This window comes from Lytechinus pictus, unplaced genomic scaffold, assembly GCF_037042905.1.
Source record: "Lytechinus pictus isolate F3 Inbred unplaced genomic scaffold, Lp3.0 scaffold_19, whole genome shotgun sequence".
NCBI classification, from domain to species: Eukaryota; Metazoa; Echinodermata; class Echinoidea; order Temnopleuroida; family Toxopneustidae; genus Lytechinus; species Lytechinus pictus.
Genome location: NW_026974140.1, coordinates 6,191,895 through 6,215,139, shown reverse-complemented (window position 1 = coordinate 6,215,139; position 23,245 = coordinate 6,191,895). Strand labels below are relative to the sequence as shown.

At 36.2% G+C, this 23,245-nt stretch overlaps 1 protein-coding gene across 1 annotated transcript; it reads left to right on the top strand.

Moving 5' to 3' along the window:
• The first annotated feature begins 4,519 nt into the window (after positions 1-4,519).
• LOC129260725 (collagen alpha-1(XVII) chain-like) lies at positions 4,520-22,898 on the top strand. Its single transcript, XM_064114570.1, has 12 exons — positions 4,520-4,538; positions 7,898-7,969; positions 8,433-8,468; positions 9,444-9,497; positions 14,543-14,617; positions 15,109-15,873; positions 16,220-16,795; positions 17,246-17,371; positions 17,788-17,916; positions 19,073-19,219; positions 19,618-19,790; positions 20,642-22,898. Exons 1-12 carry the CDS (start codon positions 4,520-4,522, stop codon positions 21,104-21,106), a joined length of 2,637 nt encoding a protein of 878 aa, XP_063970640.1. The 3' UTR covers positions 21,107-22,898.
• The last annotated feature ends 347 nt before the right edge of the window (positions 22,899-23,245 follow it).

Sequence of the window (23,245 nt, the reverse complement as noted above, 5' to 3'; positions counted from 1 at the left end):
AACATCTTACCGACAAAAGTGTTGCCACTTCGTGCGTTTGAGAGAGTGTAAAACAAATACTGCGGCAGTATCGGCTTATTAAATGTATTTTATACGTATCTTGACACCATTATTTCAAACAAATAAGAATAGCCATTTGATATGTGATTGTCACCACAAATTTATGGATCCATGTCCTTTTTTTTTTGAGGAGGGGGGGGGTAATGTATTTAAATATAGTGGCATTATAATTGTACATATCTTTAGACAATGGGGTGTCTTTGACGAACATATCACCAATTTGAAGCAATAGTCGACTGTCATCAGCTACTGAACTCATTTCATTTGCTGAGAGAAAATGTGTTTCATGATTTCAGCTGTTAGTGATAAAAGCTTGGTGAAGTAGGATGGACCTTGATTTGAATTTTTAATGTGACATGGTTACATATACATGACTTTTTACCATGGTAGTGCTTATCTATGGTAGATGTAGACGTATTATCAGAAGAGCTGAAACGACCGCAGTTATATGACGGGCTGCGTCATTTATACGCAACTAAAAAAAGGACCACGCAGGAAGTCCGTAAAGCGCGTTGCGTTTGATCTTTTGGATGATCATCCAATCGCAACTCTGGTTGCTCATCATCACGTTGCACTAGCAGGTAATATCAACGACTACCAATGTTCAATGATCAATGAAAGATATTTTAATCTATAGCGCCTTATCCAATTCCGAAAAAAAAATGCTGAAGGTAGTTTCTCAAGACAGAAGTAAAAGAAGAATAGGGAAGAATGTGAGAACTTTCATTAAAAACATGTTGACAGAAATAGAACTTCAAATTCTTCTTAAAAGGAAATGGTAGAGTTTGCATTTCTGAGGCCCTGTGGAAGTGAGTTTTACAGGATAGGTCCCATGATTTCGTATAGAAAGGGGAATACGGAGAAGGCCATACACTGAGGAGAAAGTGTATGAAAATATATGTTCAGAGTTTAGACATGTTCGTTGTTAGCAGGCATTAAATAAAAAATATTCAACCATGGGGATGATGGTAGTTTAGCTGGGAGTATAGACCTTCTGACTGAGTCTGATTGTAAAATACGAATGACTGATTGCGACCATTCAAATCAAGCTTCCGGATCATGAATATTTTATGAATTTGTTATACAATAGGATGGGAAGTTGACCTTGATGCTTCTATCGCAGCTGATACACAGTCAAAAGCTTTCTAAATTATCTGCCAATCCTCATTGATAGAACAGGAAAGGGTGTTAATGAAGGGGTATCACAGGTGAATGTAAAATTATAAATATATATAACTTTCACTGGGAAATCCACAAAGCTAGGTTTAGAATATGAAATATTGATTTCAATCAGCAAATGACAGAATGACAAATGACATAGATTTCCAAAGTCCAAGAAGATTTTGCGGGAGAAATTTCCCAATATTTACGAGAAGTAGTAATGAGATTGGGATAGTTTTCTCCATCCGTGTGACAGTTTGAAGATAAACCAGACCGGATGCAAAAGTTCAGTTGTCTAAGCATTGTAAGTACTCTTCTGACAATAGTGCTTGCCGACAATACATCCCAGGTATTAAAAGATGTACACGCAGTGTGTACATCGGGCATTGCCCCTTTTCCATAAGGTTCACATATTTCAGGAAAAGGAGTACTTGTTAATGTTGTTGTTGGTCCAGGCACTGGTCAAATCGTACCAAATACTTTGAAGAATCGGATCTTTTCCCTTCTTAACAGGCGCTCGGTATTTGTTGGAACCTGTAAGGTGTAGTGTCGGGAAAAGTAAACTGGGAGACTAGCCAATCTAACTAATAGCTGAAGTGGCTACCCTGGGTAAAATAGGCTATTACTCACAAGGTAACAAGAATCTCAATGACTGGAGAATGGAATGAATAAAGATAACAATGGTAGGCGTAGCTTAAATCAAGGTTCCCCAGAGCTACCTACCCTTTCACAACATATTTCAATACAAGAGTTGCCAAAGCTGTTGTACACGTAATTTCTTGCATTTACATGTACAGTGCGTCCCACAAAAAACGAAACCGAGATTTATCGATGATTTATCATAACTTAATCGCAAATACAATAGACAAATGACCTACCATTTTAAAGCTTAGAATCTCCTCTTTCATCTGAAATTACTTAGATTATTTTTCATTCACGCATGAGTGAGCAAAAACAATTTGAAAAGGGGATACCAAAAAGTCACTTGGCGGGCCGTATCTGGGTTTTAAGCAGAAAACCACATTTTTAAAAAGTTCAATATCTGCTCTTTAATTTGATACCTCAATTACAGAACATGGTCAAGAAATGACAAAGTTCTGGTTATTTGAAATAAGGCTTGAATTACAATAATTTCATAAAATGAAGAGGTTTTACAGGCTAGCGTTCAAACTCACTCGACACTCCGTTTTGTTGACGATCAGCCATGCATTGAGTCTTTTGTTACCGTGCGATAGCTTCAGTGGGAAACCGGTGAAAACACGTTTATTTAATGAAATTATGGAAATACAAGCATTGTTTCGAGGGATCATAACTTTTTTACTACTTGACCATTTTCTGTGATTAAGGTATCAAAGAAAAGAGAAGATATTGAACTTTTTAGTCATGTGATTTTCTTTTTGAAATTCAGATACCCCCCGCCAAATGAGTTTTTGGCATCCTTTCTTCGAATTGTTTTTGCTCAATCATGCGTTAATGAGGATGAAAGAGGAGATTCTAAGCTTTACATTGGTAGGTCATTTGTCTATTTTATTTATGATTAAGTTATGATAAATCATCGCTAAATCTCGGTATCGTTTTTTCTGGGACGCACTGTATATTATAGATTCATATGCTATATATACGTTTGATAATTGTATTTGATTGACCAATATAAGCATTCACATAGGCCTACCCAGATAATAATGTTTACCCAATAATGAATAAGGACGAGAGAGATAATGGATCCCTACTGAGCAGGCATTGACCTAAACACTCTCATTTTCATCTGAGCAAACATTTTATCGAAAAACCATCATATCTGATGTAAATAGAAACCCATCATCAAAACTTAACAAGTGGACAAACTGAAACCATAGATGCGCTAGAGATGCGTTGAACCATTGATGTGAGGATTTTCGCTTTGAGAGACCTTGGTATCTCTGTTAAAGAGTCAGGTAACGTTAAGAAATATAGAATGTATAATAGCAAGAGGCATTATTTTACGGTATCGTTTACCACCAATATTCAGAAGAAATGTAAGCCGTATCCTTCTGTTTTGAGGGGTAACGTTGAGGATGCTTGAATGAATTATGATATTGTGTTAAATTTAGATCTCCGTTGTACATGAGTTCATGTATTACGTTGTATGTTCTTAATCTTCGACTATTCGGTGATGATATTCCTTATAAAGACACTCAGAACCATTCATGTATGGATACTAAGTTTATTTTTATTCCAATTATTTAATAATCTCTGTTCGATTAGCTTCCTCTTAAACATATAATGTGTTCCTTTGGGCAAAATTCACTACAAGTTGATTTCAGTGAGTGTATCTTTTTCACAACATTGAACTTGAAAACCATAAGCCCATTACGAATAAAAGCAATAAAAATATACATAAGGTTGCCCCCTTCATCGCCAGATTTAACGCAACTCAAAATATCAAACGCAAATTAAAAAATATGCGCGCTACAGGTTGTTACGAATAAAATTAATCTGCGTTTCATTTATTCATATTTCACCTGGGTTGATTGCAAATCTTTATGTAACGAACCCCAGTTTAAATTTTCTTACCATTTACAAATTGAGTATATTTTTTACCAAGAATATCAATAGCTTCTGCCTCGTGTAGACATGAAGCTCCTAGTCATACAAAGGTAAATCATGTAAATGGTCTGGTGAAACTTAACGTTATGATATCATAAGCTTGTGCTTTCTCTTCATCAATACCCCCTTCCCTGGTAAAAAGCGATGCGTATGGATTATACTTGCGGTTTCTACTTCATTCACGGTTTTCCTTTTAAATGAAGCCATTAGAGTACAATCTCTTCCTGGACCTGGATTTTTGTCACTGTCAAATTTTCCCTGAGGTATAGTTCTATTTCTACCGAGCTCTTTTTGGATCAGGAAAATCTTGGCTTTGTTTGCTAAAAAGGATTTTTCATTTGTCTCTTGACGGGTCTTGGCATTGCTTGTCAGTTTAGGTTTCTACATTTGAGCTAGGTCATATGAAGGAAGAGGAGGGGATGGAGAAGATTAACACCTTTAACTGTTTGGTGTAGTCGAAAGCCTTTTATTCTTTCAGTCAAGCCATAACGCTTAATTTATCGTGAAGTAATTGTACATGTTGTAATACTTGCGTTTGCTATTCATTCGTTATTTGTTTACCCATTCGTTCTACCATCTCAAGATGGCTTGTACCAGTGCTTCACCGTTTTAAAAGTCGTGGAGCACAGATACATAGATATGCACAGAAGGGAAAACGAGAAAAAGGGGGAGGCATTATGACTGTGGGAGGGAGGGTGGTATCAAACTTAAGATGAAAGCAGAGATTGACAGTGAGAATGAACTCGTGAGGAGATGTTTATAATTGGTTAGCTAAATGATAAAGCGATAAAAAATTTGAAAATATGAAAATAATTGGAGAATACAATAAAATGGAATATGTGTGCAAACTCTTTTCTCTTTTCCGTGCTGCTTCATTGGCAGATTGACAGTTTACTACAATCTGTACTTGCCTTCTAACGTGCAAAACATATTAAAACACGATTGGAGTACCATATACTATGTAGTGCCAATTAGCACTGGTCGATCAGATAAAAAGAAGATAAGCAAGAGAAAGCATTGGAGAATCGTGTGTTTGAAGGATATTTGACGGGGTCTCTCTCAAGTATGTTTCAACCTGATGAATATTACATGCTTCTTGCCATCAGAAAGATGATTTACAAGGCGGTTTACCAATCAATGTGGTTGAATGTCAGGCAATGTGATGCAATCAGTGGCTGCTCAGGCTCATTAGGGCGATTCCATACGTGTCGTACGGGACATTTTGACAACAATTTCTAGTTTCCTAGCCGAATGCTTGAGCAATAAAATATTCCTTTTTATCTATGATAAAGCTATAGTGAGTAGTCAATTGAAAAACTAATAACCAACACAAAAAAAAATTATTATGGGTAAATCATAGGTGAAAATGTTGTGTGTCGTACGGGACGCAGAAATGTCCCGTACGACACGCAACATTTTAAGCTCTAATTCACATATGGACAACATATTTCTGTTGGTTGTCATTTTTTTGCATGTCTACCCAGTAGTACTTTAATATTACCACAAAGCAAATTGAAGTTCTTCGTTCGTTTGGACAGCAGGTTGTGAAAATGGCTGGTTTTTTTAGCATGGAATCGCCCATTAGTGATACATATCTGATGGAGGAAATAAAAGGATGAAAGACACCCAATAGAAATAAACGTATCTGAATTAATATACACGTTTCAGTGTGAAAAGTCAGCATCAGGCCATCAGTACTCCCTTCCTTTTAACTCCCCAGTATTCCTCATAGCAAATCACAATCGCCTATAAACATAAAAGAAAGCAACAATGTAAATCATCCAAGATAATTTAGTATGAAATACATGTAAATATATTTATTAAATTCAACTGTTCTATATATGAAAAAAATGAGTTTTAATGTTGTCATGGTTATATAACTTGATTCATGGTATGTAATGCCTCTTTATAATCTGAAATAAAAACAGATTATTTGTATAAACTCCTTAAAAATAGTCCAGCCTCATTGGTACCAGGTAGCATTAACCACGGGACCATTAAAATGTATGTTTTGATACAAAATATGATAGATAGTTATACAAATCAGCGGCCATTGTGCTACTGTAATAAAGCTGAAGTTTCTTTTCTAGTTGGTAGTTGCCAAATTGCCAGTTGTCAGATCAAAAGGTACAATACCAAGGGCAAGGCGAACAAGACTTTCAATTTCCCTGGAAATAATTTAGCTGAAATTGCTTCCTGCTCTACGAAAAAGAGGCACAGAGAATAAAAAAAATCGGTTCAATCTCTCAACGCTAAGTAATTACTACTCATCATCAACCACCCCCAAAATATCGACAACCGTTGTTAAAGGATTGATTTCTATATTGGTCGAATTTCATCCCAAATATATCGAGATAAGAACATCGGAACTAAATTCACGCAAATGGACACAGCAGTCATCATTGTCTGTTCCTTAAGCATTATGGTATCGTGTACTGGCGTACAAATGGAGGTTACTTGGGGGCACTGGGCCCCAACAAGTTCCACATCCGAGAAAAAAAAAGAAACGAAAGGAAATAAAAGGGACGGGATAAAATATGAAATGATTTTCAGGATACTGTGTATGTATAAGACTACGTCAAAAAATATAATTTCAATTCATAATGGTCAATTAAGGAATTCGCCTCAAATTGCACTGCACGTCGTGCCCCTCTTTTTCTCAACATGCCGGTGCTATCGTGTGACTCCGAAGTGAACTCGCAGAAACAAATTGGATGCATATCAAAGTCAAGAATATTTTGAGAAGTATGAATATATACTTACCTGTTGAAATAAATAGATGACATCCATTAGACAGAGTGAACTTTGACAGCTAAGAATGGAAGAGGATTTTTCATACCAAATGTCGAGATTTATATCATAAACTTTGGATAAACATTATCTACCCACTTAAACAATAACCGCCGATAGGAGGGTGACAGCAGTGACATCGGGCAGTATCTTCTCTTCTGTCAACATTTTCACACTTCAAATATAAGATTTATTATGTTTATAGATAGAAAGATATGTAAGACTGTACTATCATTGATACAGAAAGATGTCTTTCTCGGCACCTGTACATGCCGCTTTTGGACGGATTAGTTTTTAATGATTATTTCACTCGACGTGTATTATTTAGATATACTGCTCTATGTCGTTCATATGTCATAGAGATAGGGATAACTATAAATGAAGTATTAATTAAATTCACAATAATCCAATAAAAGAAAATAGCTGATTAGACACAACACACACCCACCCTCATCTCCATACACACACCCTCATGCACCCACCCACAAAATATAACACACGCGCACACGCAGTAGAGATTAATGCACGTCATCTTTACCTATACAGTTTGAAATTTTATGTCATTTTCGAGATTTCTGGGCAAACAAAATTATTGGGTAGAAAACATTTTCCATATTTAGTCCAGGACAATGTTCTTTCCATATTTAATCCAGGACAATGAGACTTTACTTCACAAGGCCACTTTTGGCTTTATTTTACGTTCTCCTTTCCATTTCTTATATTAATACTGTACACATGTACACAGGCCTAATTACACACGAATATTATTGTATTCATTTTAAGTTTCTTTTGTTGCATGTTTACATTTCGAATTATTGATGTATATATTTGAAGTGTATTTCTTTTTAATATATATATATATCTGTAATCATTTTTTTTAATGAATAAATGAACTGAACTGAATGTTGACGGGTATCGGAGAGATATTCGTCCTTTAATTTTTTTTTAAATACTTTTCATATTATTTCATATTCTACCCTTATAATGATTGATCACACGGCACTGTACCTTCACTACTCTCTATGAATTATCCAACCAGCAAAAGAACAGGGCTTACCAGGAATGGGACCGACTTTTTCTCCCCCCCCCCCAAATATTGGTAAGAAAAAAAAGAGATTAATAGAAAATCTAGAGTCCCAAACAATATTTTTCATGTTTGTTTTTAATAGGTTTATAGACCTATGTCTGTGCGGCCCGCTCACTATCCCCTTCCAGCTAGCCCCCCCCCCCTCCCCCACCCTCTGGATCAGCCACGACACCCGACTATTGATTCATACTGGTCTGTGTTCTGTCTTAACAGGTCCAAAAGGAGATCCTGGTCCTACAGGGCTTACAGGTCAGATCGGTCAGAGGGGACTCCCAGGAACACGTGGTATGTAATTCCCTGATGTACTGTCAGTGAACATTATGATAACCTCAGTGACAATCTTGTATCATACATGTATTTCCCATAGGAATCTATAGTAGCAGAACCAAATTGTGCAATTCTCTTGATAAACAATGATTCACTTCTCTAATTTTTCTCTCTTAATTCATTATATCAACCTGTAGGACATATTTACTTGGTAATTTTTAATATGTGTATTTTCCTCCAATTCTGCAACTTCGCCTAGCAAACCTTAAATCAGATTTTGCATGTCATTTGACATTGATTGCATTAATATTTTTACATTACTTTTCCTATTGAATAAACTAATGTATTCTTGAATATCATAAACATAAAAAACGTATTTATTATTATTTTTTTCTTAAAATTGGGGCGCTTGTGTGCTATTTATTCCATTCAACTGATGTAAATTCCTCCTTTGGATAACTGTTTTCAAATCCATGTATAGGAGAAGCTGGTCCGAGAGGGAAGCGAGGAGATCGAGGTAAATGGAAAAACTCAATTTTATTTATATTTATGGTTTTTATTCACTGTTACTTGAAGAAACTGAAACCATCATTCTTTCTTCGTATGCATAACGGATATTGAATATTGTATAGTGTTCTTTATTTGCAGCCACGTCAAACTGATTTTGATATGTATTCATCTGATAAAAGCAGTATATTGTGTTTTCAACCACATTATGTATTCGTGATAAAGCACGAGAAATATTAGTGTTGTCATTTCTCCTTCCTATATCATTCTTTATTCGATGGCATTACTTATGCATTGTATTTCTTAGATAAAATTTAAAGAAAACATTGCAATGTATATTATCAAGCAGAGACACTGAGCTGTTGCTGTGCGATTGGTGAAAAGTGAATCACGTCATTGTAGATTTTCCATCAAGAAATGTTTTATTTTCGCTCATCTATCAAGTCAATAGTTATGATCCATCCCGGGTGATCCATAGAGTCAAATCAAACGTTATTAATTTCCGGAGTATACGTATAGTGCTCCTTCTTTCTATGATCAGGAAGTTTCTGATGTGGAATACAAAGCAAACATTTACCTTTTGGTATTTGTTATTGAAACGAAATATCTTTTAATTTAACAATTTTTTTCTTTCTTATTTTCCCCCATTTTCTTTTGTTTCGTTCAATCCATTATTTCTCTTTTTTCTTTTTTGTTTCTTTTTTACTTATTTCTCCTTCTTTCTCTCCCTTTCTTGATTTTTTTTCGTTATTTCTTACATATATTTCTGTATTATGCTTTTTTTTTCATTTTCCCTTTGTCTCTTTCTCTTGTTTTCTTTCTCCCTTCCTTTCTTTCCTTCTTTAATTTATTTAATTCTTTATCGCTGTCTTCGTTTTCTGTCATTCTTTTCACTACTTACTTCTACTCCGCTTGACTGTTCTAACCCTTTCTCCATTATCCGTCTTCCCTCTTTCTCTCCCCTACCCCTGTCTTCCATTACAAGGACCCAAAGGCCAAGCAGGGAGTAATGGGGAGCCAGGAGCTAGAGGAGAAAAGGGTGAGGGTTATTTTCACTCTTTCGTCAAAGAGCGGGAAAAAAACCAATGTTACACTTGCTTCTGTTATCATAGGGCCTACAGGGTTTGTTTAAAGATTTATTCATGTTTCAATTCTTGTTCAAAAGAAACCGATGTATGGAAGCGTGCATATTTTCATGGAGGGTCATAAAGTGTATGGGTTAGTAACATTGTAAGCTACTTAAGTTTTAATTCAGGAATATGTGGTCGAGATTTCAAGAATGTTGAAATAAAGCTACAGCAAATCACATTTTAGGAACATTTTTGCCCTATTTTGTCGTTTTACTTCGGCTTACATATTTTGAGCGCCTAATCCAAAAATCATAGAATTGTTGATGTGCATTAGTAAAGCTTTGTTAGGGATCATGATTTTTTTTACAAAATAATGTGTTTAAAGGAATATAAATTTCAGAAGTCCTTGCAATGATGTTCAATTCAATATATACTATGAATTTAGGTAAGAAGTGTGAAGTGGGGTTTTTATAGTTTGTCGGATACTGTTTTCGGATCCATTTAGGCAATGCAAACGTGGCAGTCCATATCCTTTCTCCAGCATCACTCGCTTCTATTGTGACCAATTCTTACAATAATATTGATAGAAATCATAACTAGAAAGCAAGGTGACTTGGAATATAAAGAAATAATGTATGAGAAAATTTAGTGCCCCGTGCGCAACCACGAAAACCCGATTTGCGTGAAGGCTTTGCAGAAATAAATCCCGGTCAAATCCCAGGACGTTATTTGCACTTTTCCTTTACTTTTTCTTCACTCAAAAGACCTTCGCAATGATTTGTTAAACTAATGAATAAAGTATTTTTACAATTGATTTTAAGTAGACGCCGAGTTGAGTATAAAGCGAGATGGAATAGCGTTTGCTTGATGTGTGAGCCTTAGGATTTTGAAGCTGAGCTATTTTGAGAGGTAAATGACCGAGAATTTTTTAGTAATACTATCTGGGAAGTGACGCGGGGATTATTAACAATAAATTCATCAAAATGTTTGCAATCATCTATCGCATAATAGCCTTATTCCTGGAAACTTTCAGAAAGTTAATTGAAATACCAATGGGTTATTGTGTACTTTCCAACTGAAGATGGGTGATGTCTATTGATAAAAAAAATTGCAAGAAGTTTTCATTTATACACATTTTGAGAGTATCGTATGACATGTATGAAGAAATAGCAAGATTAAGAATATAGAGGGATTATTTCAACTCGGGAGCGTTTCATGAGAGGATTTCTTATTGGATGTTTTATCTGACGAAGTCCGTTTTATTTCAATTTAAATTTTATTTCCACAGTTAAAAATATACATATATACAAATCATTGACATTAAGAGATATATTACATGTGGAGGGGTCAAAGAAAGCACAACTGCTTGTACAAATTGACCCCAATGTAAGAATTAATCATATCAATACATGTAAAATGAATGATAAAAATACAATCATAATCATAATCATAACATAATTACAAATAAATCTAAGAGAGAGAAGGAGGGGGGATGAAAACAAATCATTACAATAAATGGAAAGCCGTGTTTAGAAGTGTTTTGTTTTGGAGACATGCACGTTTAAATTGATTTAAAGCTTTTGATAATTTACCAGAATTATGTAATGAGTTCCAAAAGAGTGGTCCAAAATCAAACAGTTGCCATAGTAACAACGCTTTTTGGGCAATCAAAATCAAGGAAAGTTGTCCGATCCGTTAACTTTTCTGACCGGCAAAAAATTTGATGAAACGCTTCCCAAGACGAATAAGCCCGTGTATACCGACATACATGACAAGCTGTCTTATCTGTCTTTATCGACGTGATTTGTTGATGTCAGGATATTAATCATTAATATATTAAAAAAGTGGATTATCGTTAACAAGAATTCTTTTTCTTATTCAGAAATTTATTTACATAAAAAAATGGAAATAAATGTTATAACGATTTGCCATACGTACATCATCATACAATTGTCCAGTTATGACTCTCATGATTTAGGTAGGCCCTTATTTCATGAAATGGTTTTGTTGTAATTTGATTACATGGCTTCATATTGTTTTGTATTTGTCTTTTTTCATTCGGTACCTCATAAGTTTAGTTAATTTGCCAATATGCAACTGGCCAGTTAATCTAACTCTCGCGAAGAAGTTGTTTCCTTTGAATCGTTTTTAAACAGAAGCGACTATAAAGTGTCACACAAAATTCTGTGAGCCGCATTCCTACTAATCATAATCAACATCATTAACAAAAGCTACGGCAATATCATCGTCATTGGGCCGTATGCATAAAGACAAGCAATTGCTTATAAGCAAATGCTTTAAGCAAAAGCAAGAGCTGGTCAAGCAAAAGGGCAAGTTCAAGCAATTGCTTAAATTCGTATGCACAAGCTTTTGCTTGTGCTGAAACCTTTTGCTTGCACTGCCTAAGCAATTGCTTATGTGATCGTTACGGTTGTGCGAACATCGCACAGTAGGACAACGACGCTTCGTTCCCGACCTGACAGAAGTATTTTTTATTACGCAAATAGGGGGAAAACAGCGCAGAGCATCAGGGGGGTTTCTGTGTAGATCGATGGACAAAAATTGCCGTAAAAAGTCTAAAATAACAGGAATTTGATTAGATATGAAATCACAACATAACCTCTGGAATATGGAACTTGAAACGGTATGAAAATCTAATCCTTACACGAGAATGCCATGAGTAAGCAAGAGCTCAAGCTGGTCTGGAGGTGCTTGAAAAAACGCAAGCAATTGCTTATCAAGACAAGTAAAAGGTTTGTTTTATGCATACGGTTTTAAGCAATTGCTTGTTTGGTAAGCATTTGCTTACAAGTAGTAAGCAATTGTCTGTACTTGTAAGCAAAAGCTTTTGCTTATGAGCAATTGCTTGTTTGTGTACATACCGATTCAAGCAAAAGGCTAGCACAAGCAATTGCTTGTTTTTATGCATACGGCCCAATATCATCATCATCATCGTCATCATCACCATCATCATCGTCAATTCGTCATGATCAATATCATCACCATTCATCATCATCACCACCACCACCACTACCATCATCATTATGATCGTCATGTGTAAGCTTTACTTGACCGGTTGGCCGTCTTGTGTCCCCTTTTGTCAGGTTTGTATAAAATGGGTCGTAGTGGTCAAAAGGAGAACTTGAAGCTGGCCAATGTCTTGGGGCTCCCTCTCAAATGTGCAAGTATGACAATGCCGAGTCGTTCCGCACACTTGCATGCATTAAGTGCATTTTCCATAGAAATATTTTGCTAACACCCAGCTAAGCTGAGAGGTTTTTCACCTCCCAAATGTTTACCTTCGTAGAAGGGTCACCTGTTGCGATAAGTGATGATTCTATACGGACCTGGGATGAAGGTAAGCCCGAAGGAAGGACCAGTAGTTGACAGAATTGAAAACAGGGCCACGTCTTAAAAAGAGTTGCGATTGATCCGTTCAACCACAACTATGGATGGCCAGCAACATCAACATCCAAGTTTGTTCAAAATAATATCTCGATATGATTTATATTCATACATTCGTTGTTTTCTGGAAAATCCAGTGTGCTTCTCTTTTTCTAAAAAGGAGCTTGAGCAAATATCATGCAGAAAAAATATGACATTGATGGATTTCCATACATTTTAGGTTGATCGTTGGCTGATCGATCGTAACTCTTTGTAAGACAGTGCCCAGGTCTTTGCTCTCTCTTTGGCTGGAAGTTGACCAAAATTTCATGATTGACTACTCTAACAGCATCTACAGAACTAATTATTTTTCATCATTGTCAGAAGTTAAAAGAAAACGTGCAGATATCCTTTCAATGTTTTACATCCATAACGACAAAGTAATGGAGGAGGGGTGATCCGAAAATAATACTCATCGTCATCTTCATTTTAAATGGGGTCAACTCACTCCACTTTGGGAATTGAATGATGATACCTCATTTTTGTTGGGGCTTATTATTAAATTATGCTTAGAGTTAGAGAACCGAAAGTGTAGTATGCATGATTCGAAAAATAAATCTTACCTGAAGAAACAAAGCATTTCAACTTTGCCATGATAATCAAAACTTTGATTCTGGGCATCAAAGGAAAGACAAGATTTTCAGTGACAGAAACCTACAAATAATCCGTCACAGTTTTTCCTTCTACCATTAATCATAGTCCAAGCCCAGACGGTTTAGGCCTAATGGGAAGAGAAAGGCTCCGTAAGTTCATTTCTAATGTTCTTCGTCTGACCCCATTATAAAAGACATCCAAAGGCGGCGATGCAAACAGGATAAAATGTTTCGTCATAAAATAATAACTATGAAAAAGTCGAGGAGAGAATGACTTCAGCGTTTCATCTGATGATGATGTATGTAGGGATATCTGGAGAATGATATGCTGACAAGAAGTCCCCCTCGCTTTGCGGAATTAGTTCCAGTACGTGGAGTTACCATGGTCACCGATTCATTTCAACATTCGTGTCTCTAAAGGCTAGGTTTTAAGAATAAAGGTGTCAAGCCCTGTTGAGGCTTATCACTGTCAAAGTCAAGATGAGGGTTCATAATTTTCATTCATTATTGTAGGGATAAGAAAGATAACCATATCCAAGTAAGAAGATGAACTCTCTTTGCGTAGGAGGCTGATCACCTTCGAGAACCAGCAATTCGATTGTCTCGAGAGCTGTTGATCTGATAGTTCATTTGAAATCTTTAACAGCTTTCTTTTTATTTTGTTTAATTCTGTGATGTCTACCGCAAATCACCCCTACCCTTCCTACCCACCAACTGCTTTCCAGTTCTAAGAAGCGCATTCGTATATTAATTTTCAAACATTATAACTCATGCACATTCCTTTGGTCACCCCGACTCACTCTCTCTCTCTCTGTCACACACATACACACGCGCACACACATCTCGTGCATACCCTCACATGACACTACCGTATCCTAATGTCCTCACATCCACCCATGATCACATGCTTAAAGATGTCACTATTACTGATTCGTAAATATTTGTAACTTTTATACCCCTTTTCTTCTTCTTTAAAGGAGACATTGGCTTACCTGGACCACAAGGTCCACCTGGTCTCCAAGGTACCCGGATCGATAACTGTTCGTGCCTAGGTAAATGATCTCTTCGATAGGCGTTTTGGTAAACTAAACCAACCATTTTTTTTACAATTGAAACATCACAAACAAAATCAAGTAAATGTTGCTTTTGTGTGCAATTTGCTCGTCATATGTAATCAAAATCTCGATTGCTGGATGTTTGGTATAGCATTGATTAATGGTTACCTGATATTTGGATGAAAAAAAAGACATAAATGGAGATCGATTATAAAACTCGTTAAACAGTACTTTGAAGAAATTGCATTTGCAATGAACACGGGTGAGCGATCTAACGGAGGTCACTCCATGTATAAAATGAGCAACTTTGAAATTGCATTTTGTAATCAAAGTTGATAAATGATATTGATACCGGAATCATGGCAAGCCGTTCAATTAACCCTACAATAATAATCATCAATCAAACCATTGTTAGCTTTTAATCTGTCAAAGTGCCTTTTTATTAAAACAAAATGTGTTCGATTGAATTCATCTTGTCTTGAATTTAGGTAATCGTAGATCGGCAGCTGAAAACCATGGTGTTGCCAGTATTCCCTTGGAAGAGTTGGAAACTAAGATGCGGAGAATCCTCCTTCAGTCATCAATCTCCGGGTTTATCATCGCCAATGACAGTTCAGATAAAGCAGAAGTCATCATTAGCAGTTTTAAATCCGTTAAGCGTGGCCCTCCTGCTCCTCTGATGGCGTCGGGTGACGGGTCGACAGGTGTGCAGAATGACGTGATCGGTGAAGCATCTTCTGATCAAGATTCTGACGTTGATATTGGAAATGATAACCCTGGTGATGGTCTTTCTCATATTTCGAATATACATCAAAATCATGCATTCGCTCCACCTGGTAGTGGTAACACTACAGCTCGCAAACCACAGCATCTTGATCAGGGCAGGACGTTGAAAGAATCTGGTAATTCTCGACTACGGGCAGGAAGTGATGGCGATACCGAAAACCTTTTTGTAGAACATGCAGCGACGACAGATATGCCAACATCGTTACCAGCCCAAGCTTTGAGCACGGACAGCAGGACTATGATCGTTGACCCACAGGAGACTTCAGAAAATGAAGCAGGATCATTGTACATCAATGACCGCCGTGGCCACGGTGAAAGCAACAGCGTCAACTTTGGTGAAGATCAGTCAATGATGGTCACTCAATCATCAAAGATGACTTCCAATCCCGACATACCTGATCAGCAGATGACAACGCCTGGGGGCACCGCTGGTGGAGTGACGAGGATGAGAATAGATGACCAGAAATGTGTGTATGGTTGGGTATTTCAATTCAATCTTGAAATCATTTTCGAATGAATAATGAATTTGCATCCGAAGCATATTGAATTCGAGACTACATTTCAAGGGAAGCAAACATTACGAAAGTCAGGGGAAATAAAAATCATAGAAAAGAGAGAAGGGGGAAATGAAACTTTAGTATAAACTATGTAGTGAACAACTCTTTAAAGAAGCACTTAGAAAGAAAGAGCATAAATTTTGTGTTCTGCCCAGAGTGCAAAATTTTTCTTTTATTTGCTACTAGTTAAGTGAACTTTATAGAACTGTTAAAAAGTTGTATTCAAATTGCTTAACTTTGTTTTGTTAAATTCCAGTGATGAATATATCAGCTCTCCTGCAGCGTCTAAACGAGCTGACAGCCAATAAGACGTCTCTCTTGGATTTTGTTCAGATGGCAACAAAGAGTACGTGTGGGTGCCCTGGACCCCCAGGTCCAGTCGGTCCCCGTGGATATGTTGGGCCCAAGGGGGATCAGGGTATGGAGGGCCTTCCAGGAGCCATAGGTGAGAAAGGGGATAAGGGCGATCGTGGGTCACTCATCGACGGCGAAGGACACATCCTCCAGGGTCCACCCGGACCAAAAGGAGACAGAGGCGTTGCTGGCTCAAGAGGACGTAAGGGGGAACCTGGTATTGACGGAATGGATGGGATGGAGGGTCTACCGGGCGTCCAAGGAGAACCTGGTCCTCGTGGTCTTCCGGGTGAAGAGGGGGATCCTGGACCGATGGGAATAAAGGGTTCTAAAGGGGATATGGGTCCGATGGGAACCAGGGGACAAATCGGTTATGATGGCCAGAAAGGTAGCAAGGGAGAACCTGGTGTTAGAGGACACAGAGGTGTTCCTGGATCAACAGGACCGTTTGGACCAAAAGGAATCAAGGGAGAGCAGGGTAAGTGGATAGTGAGTCATATTTTGCTTCTATCACCGTTCCTCTAGAACAAAGACTCTGTATCACCCCATAAGAAGAAATAAGGAAAGATTTTTACTATCAATATGCAAACTTCTTCTAGGCCTGATACATTGGACACCATCTAGATTTGTATTCCTCTTATTACAATGTGTCAAGTTGGTAGCAATCGGATCAGGGAACCAGATACAAAAAAAAGAACATTTGGGGGTTATTTGTGAGCTGATTCAAATTCTGGTTTCCAATACTGAGCAAATCTTTTTTATAAGATGTTAACGATCAGATCAGAACTAATGTATACTATAGCAGCTAAGAGGTAACCTCTATACCATTCTATTGTATTAGAGCAGTGAATATGTATCATTTTCTATGCTTTAGATTACAAAATATAAATCATTTATCAGCTGATATTTCTTCGAATCATTAAACCAGGTAAGAGAGGTGAAAGAGGCTATCCTGGTCTTACAGGTTCATCAGGTCCACCAGGGGAATCTGGAGCCCCAGGTCGAAACGGAATGAAAGGACAAAAAGGAGAACGCCATGTCTATGTGCTCCCAGGTTAGACATCAATCATTCATGTTGATTAGGACATACATATGACTGTTATCATGACAAGGTGGAAACGAAGTTACTTTCTTGAAGATTTGATTGATATAAATTAAGAATAGGGTTCATTTGCAAAAATTTAATCATTTATAAGTATCAATTATATTCCTATTACACGGATGACGAATGCGATCTTGATATGAATGTTTCTATGACAGTCAAATTAAGATGAATTAAATAAGCGTACTTCTTTTTCTGCTTTAATTTCCAACTACTTACTCTGACTGAAACAAGATAATCAAAGAAGGAAATCTGAATTACAGTTAATCTTCTCGACATGTTTGATATCACTGTTGAAACTGTCGACATTACATCAAAATAATTTTTTAAAATCTACACGCGTTCAATTATTCTCTGTCTGTTAACAGGCGGTGAACATGTGCAACCTACCGAGTATTTCTCTCCGACCCCTCCTAGCCCAAACCCAACAACCAAACCTGCAAACATCGAGCCTGAGGAAAAGATGTTTAAGATATATGAACCAATTGTGAAATCAAGTAAGTCTCAACTGTTAAACACTACTTCAGCCCATACTCTGAAGTCCGGGTTAACTTAGGCCATGGTCTCACTCTTGTTAAAATTGTTGGAAGCAAAAAATGTCAAAATTGCTTTTACATTTAGTGATTCCTATCTTTACTTGGCTCTTTCCTCATTCTTTGAGAATGAAGAGAACTATTTCAATACATATTCCCAGTCAGTTATGAATGATTTGAGTGTCCTATGACCTGATACATTGAACCTGTGCTGTTAGAGATTTGTGTCATAATTGGCTGGCCATAGTTTAAACCACACCTTAAACCGGAGTTAAGATGAAACCTGACATCAGAATATGGGCCTATGTCATCATGTTCTTACCAATTATAATTCATTGAGACCATCTGTTGCCCCCTGTTTAATTTGTTACTTTTTTTCCTTCCTGCCCTACATGTAGGTGTCTTCCTTGATCACACTGCCTGTTATATCTGTCTTCTATGGGTTTGATTTATGTTTAACCAAATGTTATCTTAGTCTTCTATTAAACTAAAGATCAAATAAAGAAAAAATCATACATGTTCCTCAAAAGGGATACATATTTGTAAATACATTTCTATAACTGTTCTTTTCAAAGTAAAGTGTAGTATACTAATGGAAAATACAAGGAAACTGTAAAATTTGAGACAAAGTAAAGGTGCTCACTGCTGGGCTCCGTAACAGAAAGATTTGCGATCAATTGCTAAATACCAATGACCAATCAAGCTCATCGTTGCATGCACATTCTGTTTAAAATACTGACCGGGAACCATCAGTGCGGTGCTGTCATATATGCAATTCATCGCAAACGTTTGTGTTACGGAGCCTAGAAGTTTTGAGAATATTTACTTTTAGCTTTTGAGAGATCATAAACAGAACATATAAAAGTTTCTTCTGTGAGTGTCACTTGAATGCCACATAAGCATATTCATTTAATAATTTACAGTTATCATCTAGAAACAAATCATGCATGTTACTCAACATTATACCTGATCAATTATACCATTATACCTAATCAAATCAAGACCTGGTCCAATGAATGTACCGTAAGTATTTGGAAAACAATTATGATTGTTTCTTACTAGCAAGTCTGATTTTGGTGGATAACACGCTGTAGTAACGATCTTCTTTTATATCATTAAGAGTGCCGGCTGACAAACATTTCTGCCCCACATGAGATACATACTGTGAAAAGATCATACGGAACTTGGATGACAGACACATCTGAAGATAGCAGACAAACTGATGTTATATGGCTAACCATGCATCATCATGGGGCTATACTCATAGGTAGGAATGAATCTCTCTCTCTTTCTACTTACCATTGGTCTGTGAACTGATATTTTGAATAAAATATTGATGTGAAAATTAAAACCTGTAAAATTTTACTGTATGAATTTCTCTTTTTTTCATATGAATAGTTGGATATCATGTACACTGCAGACTTTGCTACCATTATGACAGTAATGAAATTAATTAAATTCTAGTCACCATGATGCCATACGGCAAATTATGATTGACACCAAATTGAGTTGAACTCTACACAAAAGCATCTGATTAACAGGAGTTTTACAGTCTTTGCACTATTTGTCTAGTAATCCAGATCCTCATCTGAAATATCACTTTTATTTTTTACTTAAATACAAAAAAAAAAGAGTCTAATTTGTGTCTTTTCTGTCTCTTTGCAGAATACAAGAACCTTGATGAAATGAAAGACCGACGCCTTTCATCCACCTACGCATTACCCTTCCAATGGGATGGTAATGGTCATGTGGTATACAATGGATCCTTCTACTATCATCATAGAAACACAGGTTGTATCATTCGATATAACTTGAGTAGTGGATCCATTATCAAACGTGTAAGTCTGACATATACTTTTAAGATGTTTAGAGAATTCACCCTTCAATATCATTCATTTTGGTCATAATCTGGACCTATTCACCAGAACCGCGTTACATTAAAGCTACTATATTCTGCCATTTAACGGTAACTTCCATGGAATCCTTGATTTTGATCGTCTGTTGAACATTGGTATGTTATAGTTACCAATGAATGGAAAAGTTACCATAATACATGTAGTATCACCTATACAAGGTATTTTAGCAATTTAATAAAAGTCATATTTTGCATGCTAATTTCAATCTGAGACCAAAGCGGTAAACATTTGCCATGTTGCCCTCCTTCAGGTTTTGCCCTTTTGGAATACTGTACAAAAACTGAGGGCAACATTTGCCATATTTCCGCCAGTGCGCTTGTGCAGTAGGAGATGTTTTTTATTGCTAATTTCAGTATTTGCGAAGTCTGCTCGGAACCAGTTTGTGAACCAACTCATTGTAGATAACTAGCACTGGATTACTTCGTGAATTTTGTGAAAAACCTGACATCAGAAGTAGTGATAAGCAAACAGGCATATAAATTGTTCCAAATAATAGCTTGAATTACACATTATACAGCTATTGGTAATAATAATATTGACTCGGGGAAACATCAAATATATTGCCCTTAAAAGAACCATATTGCTTTCTTTGTGACAGCATCCATCACTAGTCGGATTCACATTGGCATAAATTTATCTTGAAATAAACACCAAAATCTACAATGGTGCTGATCAGAAGAAATTAGCAACATTTGAGATAAAAAAATTATTTTTAATATTTCTATAACTTATTGGTTTTGAAATTGATTTTGTTGATTGATTGTCTTCTTCAGGTACCAATAACATCGCTAGGTTACCAAGACAACGACCTGTTCCAACTGTCTTCAGGATACACCAATGTTGACTTTGCAGTGGATGAAAATGGCCTGTGGATCATCTACCCACTCACTCGCCCTGGATCAATCGGTAAACTTGCCGTCTCCAAACTTGACCCTGACTCGCTGGAAATCATCACAACTATCACAACAGATCATAACTTCCAGTCAACGGCCAATGCCTTTATTATCTGCGGTGTGTTGTACACGACGAAAGGACCGCACAGCAGACCATCAAGGGTTGATTTTGCTTTTGACTTGCTAAGAGAGGTCGTTTTGGAGGATATCAGTATGAACATTGAAAACAGACATCGTAGAACTGTTATGCTCTCGTATAATCCTCGAGATAGACTGCTGTATGGATGGGATAAAGGCAGACTTCTTACATATCATGTGACAATCAAGGAATATACAGATGATTAAAAAAAAAGGATCTGTATGCAGCATTGTAAATATGTGTATTATGATATTGTAAATGCACTGGTATAGTTGATACAAAGATTGAACTGAGAGGAGTTATTTTATAAATAAATTATGTATCGAATAATTACCTTGATAATAGTAATTACAACATGAAATAAGCCATCCAAATTGAACACTCTAATAACCACATTGTAAAGTCCAACGATCATGCTATCAATATTATCTCATTCTCTAACAGAATACAATTTTTTTTTTTTTGTTTTGTCCAAAATTAGTCTTTAAGTCCAAGTAACAACAGTACTTTGACAATTAAGAAGCAAGCGAGACAGACTGCATACATTTAATTCCTCTACATCAGGAATACCACTCTGCTTTTTTTCAGGGAGCAGTCAACGATCATTTGGGTAAAAAAAACATTACTCATGTAAGGTAGAGAAACCATCCTTTTTGATAATTTAATAACATTTCTTGTATAAAGAGAATGTCATGTACATGTTTATTTCTTTTAAGGTGCTATAACTTATGTATAAATTGTAAATATGTATATATTTTACATCAATTCGTGATATCGATCTTATTCTAAATAGTTTTATGGTAAAATGGCACAGTTGTAAGCAAATAACTAATGCACGGTTGTACATATACTTTAAATAATAGCAAGAATGAACTAAATCTTTTTCTCAATTCTTTTAAAATGAAATCTGTCCCTATCATATTCAGGTGGGTGTATATGAGTGATTTCTTGGAATGATAAACTCAATGTTTACTCCTTCAATCTAAATAGCTTCATGCTATGGAGTATCAGATCAAAATATTTCAGCTTTTGTTTCCTTTTTAGATAACATCCTGTATTTTATATACACATGCTGGAAAAAATATGTCAAGTTATGAAAAAAAATTAACAATCACAAATTTTAGATTTTTCTGAGTAACAAAATAATTTTATTCACATTTTCCTTTTTATGCATGTTAACATGACAAGATAGGCAAAAAATTAACACTTGAAGTCTATGTACATAACTATGTTAAAGGATACATGAAAACAGAATGTGTACTTTGATATTTTCAAGTACTGTGGATAATCTTATAAAAAAAAGGTGCATGCACAATTTTACATGGACAGAAAATATGTATCTTAGCTACGAAAATGTAAAAGAAGTTCGATGACAATTTAACCTCAGCACCATCAAGGGAGCATATCATGATACAAATAGTCAGTTATAAGCTACTGCAAATTCTTGCATCTGATTGGCCGAGAGCAATTTAATCAGCGAAAAATCACTGACTAATCTTTCCTTGAAAATGGTACCCGGATATGCAGGGTGACAAATGCTGCTTCTAACAACTCAAGACAGGTCATTTTCACAAAATAAGAAAAAATTCAAATCTGGGATATTGATCATTTTGTTTTCTTCTCATCTACATGTCATGTGTTTTTTATGGCACGAGGTACAAATAAACTTAAAACTTGATACCAAATAGAAATTTTATTAGGACATAATGAAAAGATGACATGGAACAATTTGGAATCCACAACATAAAGGTTTGCAGACAATGTCATATTTCAATGCCAGCTATTTTGATATCACGTTATACAGTTATGGAATGCTATGTACTCGTATTACTTTTCAGCCATTCTGTGCGAGTCCTTTGGTAAAACATGTAAATGAATAGTCTATGACCAGGAGTAACTTCCTTGAAACCAACAATAGCTTCTTTAGACATTGTATGATTTTAGTTCATTAACTAAAAGCTATTCAGATTTAGTAATAAATCTTCTCACAAAATTAAACGATTGCTATTTTGAGTATTTTTTTCAAAAGAACCACTACTCATCAATATATCTTTGGCATAGATGATACAGACATGCACTAATTGGGGTGTGCAAAGTGGAATTGAATCTCTACAAAAGTTCATCATTGGTCCTTATTTGGTGCCTCTGTTCTAGTATATTTTGTTTCATCTGGCTTATGCACTCTAGCTTCATAATAATTAAACATGGTCATGTCAAATCATGAGCCGTTCTGTTGTACATACTAGCCACCTTTCGCAATCCTCACGGACGCTAATATTAGGGTCCCCTAACACAAAAGTTAACGCTTAATCATACACTTGATTTTTAAGATTGATTGTACATTA

Bases quoted from the DNA above. Each gene is read 5' to 3' on its own strand.
- LOC129260725 (XM_064114570.1), top strand. The intron at 14,618-15,108 runs GTAAATGATCTC...TCTTGAATTTAG, and splicing joins CGATAACTGTTCGTGCCTAG to GTAATCGTAGATCGGCAGCT. The intron at 17,917-19,072 runs GTAAGTCTCAAC...TATATCATTAAG, and splicing joins TGAACCAATTGTGAAATCAA to AGTGCCGGCTGACAAACATT.